General features: G+C 34.4%; 1 protein-coding gene across 4 annotated transcripts in view; it reads left to right on the forward strand.

The window, feature by feature from the left end:
* LOC123533162 (uncharacterized) overlaps nt 1–17,214 on the forward strand; it is a 54,827-nt gene extending 37,613 nt beyond the window's left edge. For all 4 annotated transcript variants that reach the window (XM_053519355.1, XM_053519358.1, XM_053519359.1 and 1 more), the window contains exons 2-3: nt 9,400–10,529; nt 11,149–17,214. In XM_053519355.1, coding sequence (XP_053375330.1) covers nt 9,429–10,529; nt 11,149–12,174 — 2,127 coding nt within the window. In that variant the 5' untranslated portion in view covers nt 9,400–9,428 and the 3' untranslated portion in view covers nt 12,175–17,214. The remainder of the gene's footprint in view (nt 1–9,399; nt 10,530–11,148) is intronic.
* The last annotated feature ends 428 nt before the right edge of the window (nt 17,215–17,642 follow it).

Genomic DNA, 17,642 nt, shown 5'->3' on the forward strand with positions numbered 1-17,642 from the left:
TGGGCTGAAATTATCATGCTTAGTGCATTTTTGTACTTTATTTATGAGACAGCCAACACTTTTACTGAAACGCCTGTAATACACTAGAAATGCACCAAGCAAAAATGTATATTTATCCGATTTTATCATCCAAGTTAGAAATAAGCAAAATGTGAGCTCCATATGAAATGAATCTATATTTGATATAGCACATTTTTTTTTAAGAATTTCACTTTTTGCGGTAAACATCACTTTCTATGAACCTCCACGTGACCAGTTAACCAATGAGATAAGCGAAAATTTCGAGTCATAAAACAACAGTTGTGAATATCACATTTAAGATTGCTAATTATAAGAAGACTTACAAATTCTCTTTTCTGTTATAAAAACGCTGCAAAGTTAATATTTAATTGAACTAGCTATCCTTTGAAAACTATGTATTAGAAAGCAGAAATAAAACGTTTTATACTATAGGCATTTATACCACTGGCAGACAATTTAAATTGGTGATTTTACGTTAGCCTTTCAGATTCTGAGGATTTTAACTCCGTTATTTCGTTAATAATTGATCACTGTTTCTACAGAATTCCTTTTAAGAAGTCATATAAAAGATTCTGTCACAGGAAATTGTTCAAACTTATGTCATAATGTCAAATCACCAACGGGTTTGTTTTTTGAGAATTTTAAGGTTGAACCAATAAAAGCACGTTGGATATTATCTTCGCAGTGTTCTACAAGCGTTTTTATTTCTGACGTATTATAGCAACATGCAACTAGATCTGGCTTGTTTCAGGCGTGATAAATGAGTGCTTAATTTTAAACCTACAGGTGTGCAATGTACACGCCATGTTCATTAAAAATAAGTTTCACTGTTTAAATTGAGTCATGTTATTGTGAAAATCTTTAAGAAGTATGAAACAGATCAAGGAAAAAACTTACAATGAATTGACTTCTGGTACGTAAATTATAAAACAAATAGCATACCTATAGATGTCAAAGATTCAGTATTATCTGTTTAATATAATATAGAAACTCCGAGATGACAATGTCAAGTCATATAACACAAAGATAATCCGTTGGTCACGTTTGTAGCTTTGTCTCACTCTGTCCGTCTGGTCAGATCGCTCTGTGTCTGTACTAGTAGAGGATGAATTATGCGCCCTGTGTGGCTGCATTTGAACTATGTAAAGCGCCTTTGAACGTGAAATTGATCATGAAAAGGGCGCTATATAAATCTGGTATAATAATAATAATAATAAAGTTGTCAAATCAATAATAACACAAAGAATAGTCCAGTCTGTTACACGTTCTGTTTAGGCTATACGTTATTTTGTCATCCTATCAAACTTGTATAATAAGTATATTTTATATTGGACGATTTAATATCATAGTATCCATTCCCATGTTAATTAACTAAACAATAAATATCATTGACCGATGAATGCATACGCATGGTATAAGACCACAATAGGGCGCCTGAGGCAATGTTCTTTGAATCGGGGTCGTTTTCGTCTGCCTAGGTTTTCGTTTCCTTACAGAAAAGATAAACATAAAATAAAAAGATGAAAAAGCATTTTCCTTAACAATACAGACTATATATTAAGACTTGTACATTACAATCGCCTATCGGCAGTATTCCAATATATTTCAGTTTTATGTACTTTCTAGACATTAAACAAATATTCTATCGGAAACGGTGTAGTCTGCAATTAAGTCTGAGAGCGCTCATGAGTAATCCGATCATAGAAACAATTGAAATCACTGATTTTCTGACGCCATAGATACTCAGCATATGTCTGAATGTATCCGCATGTAACACCAGAGGGGGGTCTATTTTGCTTGCCAAAATCTATCCGCCCGTCAGTCAGATACAAGCTTCGTGCTTGCGGTAACGTCGTGCCATCAGTTTAAACATACTTATTTCGAAAATTACATTATAATTACATTTCATAATATTAGGAACATATTACAAGTACGAAAGGGTTTAAAACGAAAGAACACTTATAGAGTTCTTCTCCTTATGTAACAACGATAAATGTACACAAATGGCGGTTAAAACAAGTAGTTGCAACTTAATGTTTAGTAAGTGTAATGGTCATAAATAATAAAGGTTACTGAATAGGATTATGACAAACATATATCAAAACAGAGATCTCAGTAATATTTACAATGAAATCATGCTTCGTACATATCGTGTAAACATAAAGTTTCTATATGTGTTTTAACCGGTTAGTTAAAAAAGATGCACAAATAGTGTACAAGCATGTACACGCATATTCAAATAGGAGAATGGTACATGCCATTAAAGAAATGAAATTGCAATACGGGGACTATGATGTTTAATCATTCCTTGCTTCTTATGACAAAAACTTGGCATACACGTTCTCAATTTAAACTCTCTGCGATATATTACCTTGTTCTTTTGGTTCTCCGTAAAATACAACCCACTCATTCACTTACTCGATACAAGTGTCTATCTATATATAATGGAGATTGATTTTACAACTATTGTCCTTACCTAGTTCTGCACTATAAAACGGTATTTTGTACTGTCGGTGTATTATTCAATTGTACAAAATGATGTTTGCATAAACCATGCTCCATAGACACACAGTGTAACGTCGTGAGACGTTGTGGCGTTAAAACCGATCAGTTAAGTAGCATGGAGAATGCACCTCCTTAGTCTGTAAGTGCTACTATTTTTATTCAAATGACTTTACACAACCAGTTGACGGATCCCAACATTTTATAATGCTGATATGAAACAAACAAACTGCACACTGCTCCAAAATGAATAATTTATTGAACTTTCAAATTAGATTACGCAGGTCGACAGATTTTAAAATCTATGATTTGTTGTGACAACTGACAATGTAATGGGACAAACGCCAGTTCATACATTAAAGAACATAGACATGCACCTTTTGTCATACATTTACAATGGCGTCAAAGGGAATGTTCGTTCTATTTAGGGTCAACAAAACACATATTTTGACTGGCCATATTACTATACGGAAATTGGATATACAGTATAATTTCACATAATTTGATTAACATGCTGTATAATCAATATATCAAAAAGTTAACTTAAATGTATGGATATGTATTTATGTCTGATTATCAAGAGGAGCTTCCTCGAGAAGTTTTGAGAATATCTAGCATTTTTGCAAAAGGAGCCTCCTTGGCCGCGTGTTCAAAATCACAGACTTCAAATGACTTGCCATCCACCGCTGTGGATTCGAACCATGGAATGCAGAATTCTTATATATGAGGAAGCCATCCAGCTAGCTTTAGGAACGTCAATGGTCCTACCTAAGTGCCCACTCGAGTGACGAAATAACAGACTGACGAAGAAACACATTGGTTCTTCTTCACCATGAAATGCTGGAAAATCGCCATATTACTTATTAGTCTGTCGGTGCGACTCAAAACCTAACAGATAATTAGCACTTGAGATGATTATCCCAAAAAAAAAGCGTTATCGTTTTAAGAAAAAAAGATTTCCTGTGTCAGATGTACAGCTAATTGTCTATCTAAGAACATCTCGCGTGCTGATAATGCCTCATCAACAGTCTTAAGTAACAAATTGCCGAAACACCAATGAAATATCACAATAATTGAGTACAATGCCGCAACAAAGCGATACTTCTCAAACTGAATATAATTTACCAGGCAGTCCACGTATTTTCCTTTTTAATCTAACAGTTTTGCTAGTTCGATCCGATTTTCATGAACAAGAATAAAATGTTCTCCAGGACAAAAAGTAGGATGCTTCAATGTTAGAGTTTAGGTGCAGTTGTTTTAAAGAGTTTCATGTGAAATGCATTAGATCTGACTTTGACAGATCCGACTTTGACATTTATTTTCTTTTTTTTTTTCAAGAAGTTTTAAGGTGACATAGTTGCGGTGATTTTTCGTATTGAATCATATGAAATGCTGTCAAACTAGTCAAGTTATATATTATCTACCACAGAAAATAGAACATTTTAGAGAACTACGTCGATCAGTTGCAAAATAAAGGAAAAAAACTACGTATCGCTAATTTGGCGTATATACGTTAAGTTTAAAAGCAAATTTATCATCAGTTTGAAAATATAGCCCGATTACAACGAAGAAGAGAAAAAAGAAACCTGAATGAATCAGTAAATATAATATAAGCCGTGCCATGACAAAACCAACGTAGTGGGTTTGCGACCAGCATGGATCTAGACCAGCCTGCGCATCCGCGCAGTCTGGTCAGGATCCATGCTTTTCGCTAACGGTTTCTCCAATCCCAATAGGCTTTAAAAGCGAACAGCATGGATCCTGACCAGACTGCGCGGATGCGCAGGCTGGTCTGGATCCATGCTGGTCGCAAAGCCACTATGTTGGTTTTCTCATGGCGCGGCTCATATATATTGATAAAACCATATGATTATACTTTCTGATACGTCCAATATACCTTTTGGTATCGTTTCTCTGAATGTTTACATGGAGCGTGTAAACTCCATTTTTGGTCACGATGGGCTAAAATTGTAGTGTGCCCCTTTCAATATAATTGCACATTTCCAATAAAATTAAATGCTTCAATATATTTCCAACAAGTGCTTATATAAGATAATGTATGGATTACTACTTTCTAATAATTCATTTAAATTTTTCTTTATAATTATTATGTGCTCGAAAAAAGTTGATATTAATATCCGAAATCAATATTTGTCCGGCAATTATGTACTGTTTTCCGACAATAAAACGTTATTACAAGAACTATATTAACAATCTGCAGGCATCCCAAGAGTAGCTGTAAACTGTTGCTCATTTACTAGCCTTATCTAAAAGAATGTTCGTTTCGTCTTGGGACGCAACGTCAAAGAAATAATAAGTAACTATGGAGACGGAATAACATAATTCTGCATACAATCCCCCTTCATTCCTCAGTAGTTAGTGTATGAATGCAGTCAGATTGCATCTACATTATTGCAACATTTAAAAACATCTTTTTCTTTCAGTATATGTCTACCAAATAATCTACGGAATTGGAGTCAGTTCATTTAGATATTGATAAATCCATATTCGTCTGTATAGGCTGTTTCATAAAATAAGCTACCCTTCTGTAAGACTGCATTGTTTGTATAGTAAACATTATTACTCTTAACATGCAATTATACGTTTTCATTATTCAAGAAACGTATGGTCTTTCAAAAATTGTTGGAAAACATCCTTTTCACTTATTTTGACGTTTTCCCACTAGACGTTTGCCCCATACATGTATATTTTTTTTCTGTTTAGAAATTTGATTCTGGAAATATAATTTACATACTATACACAAAATATTCAAAACATTACTACAGGTGTAGGTTAGTATAATTATCTTTTTGCCATATCCGAAGTATGATTTAACGCATAAATTTCAACATATTTCACAAATTTTAAAATGCTTATTTCATTTTATTATTTTATTCAACTGTATTCAAACCACATTTGACATTTTAGTAACCTTAAGATTGTGAAACTATTTAAAGTAAGCTAACGATTCTATAGCAAAACACAATATCGATATTAATTTCATTAATTTCCTGCGACAAAGTGTGAAATATCCCCGATGGAAATTCAACAACAGGAATTCAATCTATAAAATTAATGTGTAAAATGCAGATATACGCTAAAAGGCTTATGCCGCTCTTACATTTTCCATAACATGTTTAAATATAACGAAAACAATCATTAATCTTTGCTAATATGTAATAACTTGCATCGTTAAATGTTAAATATGTACGCTCGTACATACGAAATTATCTATATTCAAAAGTACAAAATTCAGTAAAAGGTTTTATATAGCTAATACAGAAGTAAGGCGATACACGTTGTATTTGATTTGTCGGCGAGTGTAAGAAAAATGGAAAGTGAGATTCATCCTGGCTGTTTTCTGTTTGTCAAAGGTCTACTGACGTACCATTTTTAGTCACTGTCCATAGCAGTTTTCTATTGTGCATACCAGATGGTCAAATTGATCTTATCAACTTTAAGCAAGACATTGGAAATATTCTGCCGTAAACAGAAATGACGTTATAAGGTTATGTAGGCAAATGAGTTCCGATTTAGCTTCATTATTATCTTAATCATCACGTTATGTATTGTTTTAAAAGTATTGTTCTTGAATTAAGAAATATCCTATAAGGAACATAGCGTAACTGTTCAGATTGTTGTGTTTTATACTGTTTTACGTAAAATATGTATAGTAACTCTATGTAAATATGCCAGCATGAGGCAGCTTGAACTATATTTGAGCTGCGCCATGAGAAAACCAACATAGTGACTTTGCGGCCAGCATGGATCCAGACCAGCCTGCGCATCCGCGCAGTCTGGTCAGGATCCATGCTGTTCGCTTTCAAAGCCCATTGCAATTAGAGAAACCATAAGCGAACAGCATGGATCCTGACCAGACTGCGCGGATGCGCAGGCTGGTCTTGATCCATGCTGGTCGCAAAGCCACTATGTTGGTTTTCTCATGGCACGCACGCCTCATTTTTAGCTCACCTGTCACGAAGTCACAAGGTGAGCTTTTGTGATCGCGCGGCGTCCGTGCGTCCGTCCGTGCGTCCGTGCGTAAACTTTTCCTTGTGACATCTCTAGAGGTCACAGTTTTCATGGGATCTTTATGTAAATGGGTCAGAATGTTCATCTTGGTAAATTCTAGGTCAAGTTCAAAACTGGGTCACGTGCGGCCCAAAAGTAGGTCAGTAGGTTTAAAAATAGAAAAACCTTGTGACCTCTCTAGAGGCCATAATTTTCAATGGATCTTCATGAAAATTGGTCAGAATGTTCACCTTGATGATTTCTATGTCAAGTTTGAAACTGGGTCACGTGCCTTCAAAAACTAGGTCAGTAGGTCTAAAAATAGAAAAATCTCGTGACCTCTCTAGAGGCCATATATTTCATAAGATCTTCATGAAAATTGGTCAGAACGTTTATCTTGATGATATCTATGTTAAATTTGATTCTGGTTCACGTGCCTCAAAAACTAGGTCAGTAGGTCAAATAATAGAAAAACCTTGCGACCTCTCGAAAGGCCATATTTTTCATGGAATCTATATGAAAGTTGGTGTAAATGTTCATCTTGATAATATCTAGGTCAAGTTCGAAACTGGGTCACGTGCGGTCAAAACCTAGGTCAGTAGTTCTAAAAATAGAACAACCTTGTGACCTCTCTAGAGGCCATATATTTCATGAGATCTTCATGAATATTGGTCAGAATGTTTACCTTGATTATATCTAGATCAAGTTCGAAAGTGGGTTACGTGCCGTCAAAAACTAGGTCAGTAGGTCAAATAATAGAAAAACCTTGTGACCTCTCTAGAGGCCATATTTTTCATGAGATCTATAAGAAAATTGGTTTGAATGTTCATCTTGCTGATTTCTAGGTCAAGTTCGAAAATGGGTTACGTGCCTCAAAAACTAGGTCAGTAGGTCAAATAATAGAAAAACCTGGTGACCTCTCTAAAGGCCATATTTTTCATGGGATCTGTATGAAAGTTGGTCTGAATGTTCACCTTGATGATATCTAGATCAAGTTCGAAACAGGGTCATGTGCGATCAAAAACTAGGTCAGTAGGTCTAAAATTATTAAAATCTTTTGACCTCTCTAGAGGCCATATTTTTCAGTGGATCTTCATGAAAATTGATCTGAATGTTTACCTTGATGATATCTAGATCAGTTTTGAAACTGGGTTACGTGCGATCAAAAACTAGGCCAGTAGGTATAAAAATAGAAAAACCTTGTGACCTCTCTAGAGGCCATATTTTTCATGAGATCTTCATAAAAATTAGTGAGAATGTTCACCTTGATGATATCTAGGTAAAATTTAAAACAGGGTCACGTACCTTCGAAAACTAGGTCAATAGGTCAAATATAGAAAAACCTTGTGACCTCTCTAGAGACCATATTTTTCAATGGATCTTCATGAAAGTTGGTCAGAATTTTTATCTTGATAATATCTAGGTCAAGTTCAAAACTGGGTCACATGAGCTCAAAAACTAGGTCACTATTTCAAATAATAGAAAAAAACGACGTCATACTCAAAACTGGGTCATGCGGGAAGAGGTGAGCGATTCAGGACCATCATGGTCCTCTTGTTCTGTTATTACTTGTGTTTAGTTTCATGGAGACATGACAATATCTTTTAAAATGTTATCCATCGCTTTCTCGTACTTTTCTAACATAAGAAATTTTAGGGATTTGGTGCGCGGATTACAAATACCATTTATTCTTAAACCACTTTTACATAATTTCATCTTCTTATAATGCCTGGATTTTAAAATGTTCATTGCACTACATACTGTTTATGCTACTAAGACAAATCAATTTTTTCATAATACGTTATTTCAATTTATGTCTGTCATTTCACTGTTTATGTTACATACTTAGGATGACTTTTTACATCATTATGTTAGATGACCATATGTTAGACTGGCTATAGTCAAAAGTTATATTATTATTATATCTTGCTAGCAGAACGTCGCTGTATTTCTAAAGCTCTCGCAATTTTATGCATACTCTGTTGCATTACTTAATGTTACTCGCAACGAACGGATTAAGTGCATTCATACAATACATATAAAGATGGTGTCTACATGTAACAGTGAAGTCAAGACATATTTGTTTCCCACAAAGTAGAAGTTGTCCTTACAAAAACATAAATACAAAAATAGAAATGAATAAAATAGAGAAAAAAAAATGAATAGATAAAATAGAAATCATTATTACCTAGTACTAATGGTGAAATTTTAGAGCCAAAATACTAAAAAGAATCATGCGGCTTGTATTGAACACGGTGTACAAGATGGACTGGAATTCCTACAGAAAAATAAAGTGAAAAACTACAGGTGTAATTTAAATACAACGCGGCGGTGTGCATGGAACCTTCAATGATGCACAGTGTGCAGTTCCATAAAAAAGCGGTGTATGGTCCCAGATGAAATAATGGCTGTGACATAAACGAGAAAACCAGAACACTTTCTTTGTAGTTGAATCATACATTCTCAATCATATTTAATAACGGTCTAAACGTAAAGAATTCCTTTATCAAAGACATGTTAAAGGAACAAAAATATGATTACGAAAATATTACGCCACAAAGGTTTTCTGTGATTTCAATTTTGCCATCGCATTTCTAAGTACTAAGTCGGAAGTTCTGGTACGAAATAAACATAAAATATCTATAACGGATGATAATCGCTATTAAGGTTAATGCCTATTTAATATATTATTAAATTTAATCAGTGTAAGTTTAGAAGATAATTCCCTGAATCAACATACAATTGCATTGTGTGTAAGCATGCAAGACAACGAATAGTTTTATCAACATCTGTTGTCAAACAAAATGAACACAATTGTATTGTTATTTGTATTACTTTGTTATTTCTATCCTTTTCTATTTGCAGAACACTGAAAACAAGAGAAGAACCAACGAATGAAAATGGCGAATGCAAGGGTAACACAATTCCAACCGACACCTTTCATGAACAATTGCTCAAGAATTTTCATAAATTATACCATTTATATTTTTCTCATATACGTCATTTCCGGTGTAGGTAAAGCATGTAAATTTCCACGTTATTTGGAAACAAGCGCCATCTGGACAGCAACACATAATGACAAAAGAACATTACAAGGCTACTTCCAAGGAAATTTAATGAAGGCCTCTCGTTGTGATACGGAAGGAAACTGTTTTGAATACACGAGAAAGTGTCTTTTAAGACAAAATAACAATAAGTTTGAGGTACAACATAATTCAAGAGGGGGGAGCAAACCCCCAATGTATTTGTGCATGCAAATTCTACAAAGGGGTAGAAGTATCATTCAAATACGAGAGTCACAGGAACTCTATTTTCGTAGTCCTAATGCCTGTGACGATAACCATTTAATTCTTGACAATTGGCCTATGGTTACAACAGAAAACTTCGACGAACAAAAGATTACTTGCCCATTTTCTGGTGGATATAATATCAGGTTACATACGTCCGATAAAACGCCCAAATGTGACCGTGAAATAATTCCAGCACGACTTGAAAGCGAATGTGAAGAAGGTGATGGAATGACAATTAATTTTCATAATCGCGATTGTCTAGAAAAGGATCTTGAAATGAAGGTTAAACAATCATTTTACTGCGCAGCCACGTGGAAGCACGGAAATTACACATTCGTGATACTGAGGCCACAGAATGACGACTTTAAAGCCTGGTGTATGCGAATTACAGGTACAGAATTTTCAAAACCAATTGAACATGGGCATTTATTTGTTGACCTTGTGTGTGATCCAGGTGATGGAAATGGTAATATAAGAGAAACGTCAAACTATTTATATTTAGAATTCACCCAACGCATTATTAGTTCAACATGTGCAGACTCGTATGCGAGGATTTGCGACGACAGGCGGCTTTGTGAGTTAAACGACGAAACATACTCCATGAACTGCCGACGATTTTGTAACTATTGTTCCGGTGAGCAAAATCAATGTACGTTCCCTGGACATTTCCAAGGTAGCTGGGTTGGAAACAGTCACGGAGAACAGGTAGGCTGAAACTACGTCTTCTAAGTTGTAAAACTGAAAATATCTTGCACATTTTTAAGTCGACGGTCAAGATTTCTAAGGATGATTGCCTGTGATAAGGAATCAACACCTTCATGTTTCTTTTTGTTAGTACTTCAAGGGCCAAGGTCAAAGTGACATTGCTTTAGTAGTGTTCAAATTGCTATGTCACAATTAACAAAATAACAAATTTGCCTCCAACAAGTCATCACCATAAGCATATGTGTTTTACAGTTAGCTCTTGTTTTACTTTCTCTATATATTTTCGTGCAGATTTCTGTTGTTTTATACATGCACATTTTATGTAGAATTTGTCACGATTAGGCTGTTTCTTGGAAAGTGACAGATCTATTTAGGTCTTTGTCGTTGCTATTATAATAGATTGGAAGTGGGAATTATGGTAAAACATAATGACAGACATTGTATTTTACATCAATGTGCTTGAGCTATTTACTTAAACTTCCCAGTTAATTGGGACTATATTAGAACAATGGGGCTTTCGCTATCAATGTACCTCAAATACAAATAAAAACACGATAAATGTTTTGTAATGTGCTATTGAATGAATAGAAAACTGATCAAAGAATTCAATCCATTTCAGAACGAGGTGAGGATATCTTACTATGATGTTGATATAAGTGGTACGGGCCAGTTTCAGTGTCATGAATCAGAGGGCCATGACTTTGAAAACAAAACGATGCTTCTTCAGACATTCTCAAATGGCTGCTATCCTAGATACGCGTGCTTTGAAGGGAAGAAAGTGTCTTCGTCCATACTTGAGTATCGTCTTGGAAACCGTATCAGCTGGCCAGTGAACAATTGGGACTCGCTTAAAGAGGATGTATGTGCTGATCAAAGGTTTGAGCCAAGTGCTAGAGACAGAGAAAAGTTTGGAAGGGGTATAGAAGAAAAACCAACGACAATTTTAGTTGATATGAAACATCATTTCTCGGTAAACTGCAATTTACAAAATTGGCCAGGTGTGTTGGAAAATCGATTGTATATACAAGAAGAGAATGTATGTACATATTGTTTTGTATATGACGCTAATAAGCACAGTCAACAGAAATTTATTGCTCAGCCTTTCAACTGTACATCCGGAAAAACTCTTGACCGGAAGGATTATCATTGCTTAGGTGTGTTTCCGCAAGATGAAAACACACACGCAGTAGTTACGCGCACGGTGCATGTGCACCAAGAGTATCTTTGCTGGGTGTTCGTGCATGAAGATGACCATGAATACAGAGCTGGAATAATTTATGTTCTAGATGCTACAAATTGTAACAAAGTTGCTATTAACGCAGTAAGGGAGGGGAGTTTAGAACCAAAGAGGACGCTGACGATAAATCGAGCAAAATGTCCGTATATTGACCAGCTTTTGTCAACGACGCCTCCAGTATTTCATCGCTCGACTCCAAAGCACCGAAATACAACCGAACAAAAACGCTCATCTACCACGTTTTATAATACAGTGTATCCTACTAGGAGCAACCAGAATCCGTACCAGACGACGGTTCGGCCGCCAATGTACGGTCCAATTGGAAGTTCTGCTTTCCGAATTGATATTTACAATAGCATTTTTACTTTATTTGTTTACATAGTGATATGTTTAAGAGTTTTGACATAGTATATGACGGTGATATAGATTTGAAATTTGTATTTGTATCTGCAATACTCATGATAAGTCGACCATTTCTTTATGGCATTCTTCTGTATTAAGACGTATTATACAGGCGTGTATTTAAATATACATGTACAGATATACGTCAGAGGGATCAATACTTGACAATTCCAAGGTAAAACTGCACAACAGTGATAATACAGTTACGTCTCAACTGACTATAATTAAAATGATATGTACAATATATGTTTTAACATGTTTTCTATTTCTTTTTATTGACACTATGTAACATACTAACATTCATAATTTAGAAAAGTTAATCGCATGATTGAAATACGACAGGTCACTTAGAGCAAGAATGTATGGCAATGTCAAAACGGACTTTGAAGTTTCTTTCAAAAATCAGGATATGTATTGATACAAAGAGGAAAATGTAACTGCTTCATGGAATACTGTAGTCATTTTAATGATCTAGAAAATTAGTTTTTCGACTGGATGACATTTTGAAACGATATTTGTTCGTGTATCATTGTTACTCTGTACCGTGTTTGGACATGTCTGGCATGCCACTTATTCTAAGAGCACCGTCTTGATAAAAGAAATTTAGCAGCACCGCTATATTGTATTGAAAACAGACGATGGTTCACCTTTTATACTGTCTGTGGACATGTCAGGCACCTTTGAATACTGTTGAAAAAATGAAAGAGCATCGTCTTGATAGATAAATGAAATTTAGCTGCACTGCTTTTTCGCATTATTTATAGACAATGGTCTTAATTTGTTGTAAAAAATATAGTTAATATTTAAAACCTGTTGCTGAACACGCAATCGAAATTCATCTTAGAATACTTGAAAGAAATGGTATGCCAATTGTTTTCTTGCTAAGTCTGGTTCAATTCTAACCGATGTCTTTAAATTGTAATTTTGTACATGTAACATGTACAAATATTGAGATCTGCTCAACACAGGGCTAGATGTAATGGACGATAGCATTCATGCTCACTATGGTCATGCACAGGCTTAGTCAACTAATCCAGCAACATTTCTATTTTTGTCGTGTAGGGTGGCCTGTTGAGTTTCTACTTTCTCTATTTTAAATCATTATATCTGTTTTAGTGAGTGAGTTGGGTTTTACGGCGAATCGACACAAAATGGTCATATATCGCCGAATATCTGTTTTAAAACAATATGTGTAAAAAGGGGAAAGAAACAGCTTCTGAACACGGAATACATACTACGCCGAATTGTTTTAAAAAGATAAGACCCCTTCGTTTTAAATATTGCATATTTCGTTTAGAATGATATTCATTCTTTCTTTTAAAAAAATACCTCGGTCTCATAAACTACCCAATGACAAACGGAATACTATACATATTACATATGTAGATAAAGTACAACATTGTTAATGTAAATAACGAAAAATATTGGTCTGTAGATATATACTATAAAAGGGATGTAAATAGGTAACTATATTGGGAAATATATTTGAAATGAGCAATTTTGAAGTGTTAAACATGAGGAATATTTTTATTTTATTTTGTGGAATGTACAAATGAATGTTAAGTTTGGATAATAAGTGAGCACGTGAACATATGTGTTTGTCTATTTAACTTGTGTAAGAAAGACTTGCATGCATGTATAGATATGAATGAAAGCTGTTATTACTTGATTTGTCATAGAGCCGTGCCATGAGAAAACCAACATAGTGGCTTTGCGACCAGCATGGATCCAGACCAGCCTGCACATCCGCGCAGTCTGGTCAGGATCCATGCTGTTCGCTAACAGTTTCTCCAATTCCTATAGGCTTTAAAAGCGAACAGCATGGAGCCTGACCAGACTGCGCGGATGCGCAGGCTGGTCTGGATCCATGCTGGTTGCAAACCCACTATGTTGATTTTCTCATGGCACGGCTCATATAATGTTTACGGTAATCTGTACGTGTAATACTTGTTAAGTTTTCTACATTCTAGTAATTATCTTTCTGATATATAATATTAATATCACATGTAAATTTTCAAATTTTATCTAAACATTGTACGTTTGTCTTACATTGTTTTGACACATATGAATATCATATATTTCTTGCAGATTGCTTTCATTAGCTGAGAATACAGAAATAGGCTGCTTTTTAGTTCATGGATATCAAAGAGTTGCGTTCAATATTTGTGAAAGTAAACTGGCAATGATCAAAAAGTATTGCCGACATTCCAAGTATGCAAATTCCCCGAAACGAAATGGTGTATCAATGATAACCACTTACAGAACAGAAAATGGACAAAGTGAAACAATAGACCTTTTTACACAAAGCTATTTGCTTAGCAACGGGAAACAATTTTCGCGCATGCGCACTCTGCGTAGGTCAAAAAGACATGACTGCACAATATAAATTACGTTAGAGATATATTGTATTTGATCTATTCGATCAATAATGAGTTTGTTTTATAGTAAATATCCACCGAAAGACAAAGGAAAATATATGTAGATCTTTGCAAACCCACAGCTTTAACTAATTTGCATTATCATTGATGTTTTTGGATTAATGGAGTATTCATTCGGCAATTTTGATCTCGACAGATTTAGGTTAAGAAAAATGATATTTTCCATGAATTTATATAGAGTAATAACAAAGATTTTGTTTTATTTCCTAACGTGATCTCCCATAACTTACCACGTGTCACAATTAGCTTACATGATACTTGAAATGTAATAATTAAAAGTCGAAGTTGAAAATAAAATGTTCAATTAATAAAGTTCAGTCTTTGGTTTTGTATCCAATTATACTCAAGCGGGGATCAATTCATTCAGTATTCAAATAATAATAATAATAATAATAATAAAATGAAAATAAAAAATAAATAAATAAAAATAGGAAACAAATATAAAAAATAATCATCTTAAAATTTTTATTTTTTGTTTAAATTGTTTCTTCGATTTGAAAGTTTTTATTTGACATTATCAAAGTGGTTCGAATGGTGAATGCAGCGGTCAGATTTAATAGAGAGGGGGCGGGTAGCGGGGAGGGGTGTTCTACACTTACATTCTTTATCTGTTCTATTCTTTGCGGAATTCAAGTTTATCATAATTATTCTATTAAATCACGGATAATGACTTCTTGCGCGATACATTTTCAATATGAAAATGATCCAGCATGTTAACATAGAAATAAAAAGAGATAGAGATTTATATCAGGTATTTTCCTTCAGTGTGTAGTTATAGGCCTTGATTTGATTAATATCTTACCAATTCAGACTTTTTGTTACTACACTTTATCGTTTTAAAAGGAAATGTCCATTAAAGTTCCATAGTATATTCTTGTCAATTTATTAAATACTAGATGTCACGTGAAATGTTCATTTATTTTATATTCACAAACAGCTCCGCCACGTGATATATTAATCTGGGTGCATTCATGACCGAATGCATTAATGTTTATTATACCTCACTTTTGTCTACAATGGTAAAATCCCATTACCCGAAAAGGAGATATTTTGACTATCAGAAACATTTTCAGTCTTTCTGACACGTGACCAAGCGAAAGTGACTGCCAGGTCATGTGACCGCGCTGATATTTTGAATGTCATATAAGGGCAATAACTGCTTCAGGTTTTTAGCCATATGATTGCGTCCCTTGTACACAGTGTCATATTGTAATGACGTCGCTATTCAGTGTGTACACAACTGATTACCGGCAGAATGTCACCACTCGGCTATCGCCTCGGGTGACATTCTGCCCTCGGGTTGACAATATCAATGTCACACACGCTGCCATATGGTATTTATATAATATCACATCAAAGCCGTCTTATTTGCTTCGGTAAATTTTATGGTCCGCTCTAATTAGGAGACACGCACGATATTAAGTTACGGCTTGATTATCCAGGTGATTAACCTATGTTTTATCATGTCAATTGCATAATAGTTACGCAATGATTTCGGGTATATCACTTAAAACAGCAACTTCAGTGGCATGGAGCTGCGACCCCAAAGTATGTAGATGTCATTTAAGACGGAGAAAAATATATATAACAACTATTTGAAGTTGTGGGAAAAAAGATATAATGAAAAATATGAAAATTTTAAATGTAAGGAACAAGTTTTATATTGGTATTAGGTGTGGAAACGCTTGTTCTTTTCTGACGAAAATAAGAATAAAGCAGGCTTTTCAGGTAAGCTATGATTAATTAACATACAGGTCTTTAATCAAAGTATACTGTATAATAAATTACTTGACTGAAATTATCCAATTCGTAATAAAACGATAATTTTACATAGGTTTCCTTATCGTTGAGAGTCCTTTTGCCACACGTAAAGAGCGCATGCGCGTTAAAATCAAAACATCCCCGGCTTAGCATAGCAACCGATAACTTGTGTAAAAACATCTATTAGACAAGATTGGATAGTTTGAACCTATCAATGGTACGTAAGTGATGCCGCCGATGGATAAAAAGATATTAATGTAGCATTTATTTTCTAAATACATTTTGTTTCATACCTGTAGGAACTGAATGTGTCAAGAATCTATCCAACAACGCCTTGTGTGTCACACTGTATTTTCCATTTTGTTATGTTTTGTTCATAGATTTAAATATGATTTTATTACCAAAATGTAACATTTATTTCCTCGTTTATGTTTGATGGTGTATAATTTCCTAGAATCGTACATTTACATGAATTGTGTATATTAATTGATTATGTATACATTCTTCAAATTGTACTGTGATCAAAATACAGATGATAATATTGAAAATGAATGTCAGCAACTTCACAGCAGACGTCGGTAAGAGATACAAAATAATCATTCAAACACCCTGTTTATTATAGAATAACCGACGGCAACGAGCAGAACTTACATTAATCCTTTAAATTAAATATCTATCGTTATTAGCTTTTGCATAATTTTATTACATAGTTTGAGTAAAATTAAAATTTAACAGTTATGTGAATAACTGAAGATGCTATCATGTTGATATTTTGTTTCTTAGAACTATTTCATTTTTTCTGAGAAATGTACATTTGAAAACCTATTAAATGCCTTGATATACAATATGTTTCTGTTTTATTCTTTATTTCCTTCACTATTCAACAGTGAGAGACTGACTGGTAGTTAGTCCGTACGTGGCCTCCTATCTTTGCTAAAAGTCTTTTGTTATAAGAATCGGCAACATGTACATTCCGATGAATCAAGACTAAATCTTGCACAGTACATGTAATAACCGACCAAAATTGCCTGACCGCCCCTAGCATGACACTATGATATTTCTGCGCCTAATTCAAACGACAGCAAAACTAATTCGGCAGTGCCTCCAGTGAGTTTCCGCGCATGTGTAAAACAAAAAAAAAACCTGTTTAATCAATATTTTCTCAATATTTTCACATTTTTATTGCACTTTATTGGCACATGAATAGTTGACAAAAGATCTAAAGTTAAGTATGCAGTCGAAAAATAAAACCTGTTTTTTTTTAATATACCGGAA

The sequence above is a fragment of the Mercenaria mercenaria genome, chromosome 12 (genome assembly GCF_021730395.1).
Source record: "Mercenaria mercenaria strain notata chromosome 12, MADL_Memer_1, whole genome shotgun sequence".
Classification (NCBI taxonomy): domain Eukaryota; kingdom Metazoa; phylum Mollusca; class Bivalvia; order Venerida; family Veneridae; genus Mercenaria; species Mercenaria mercenaria.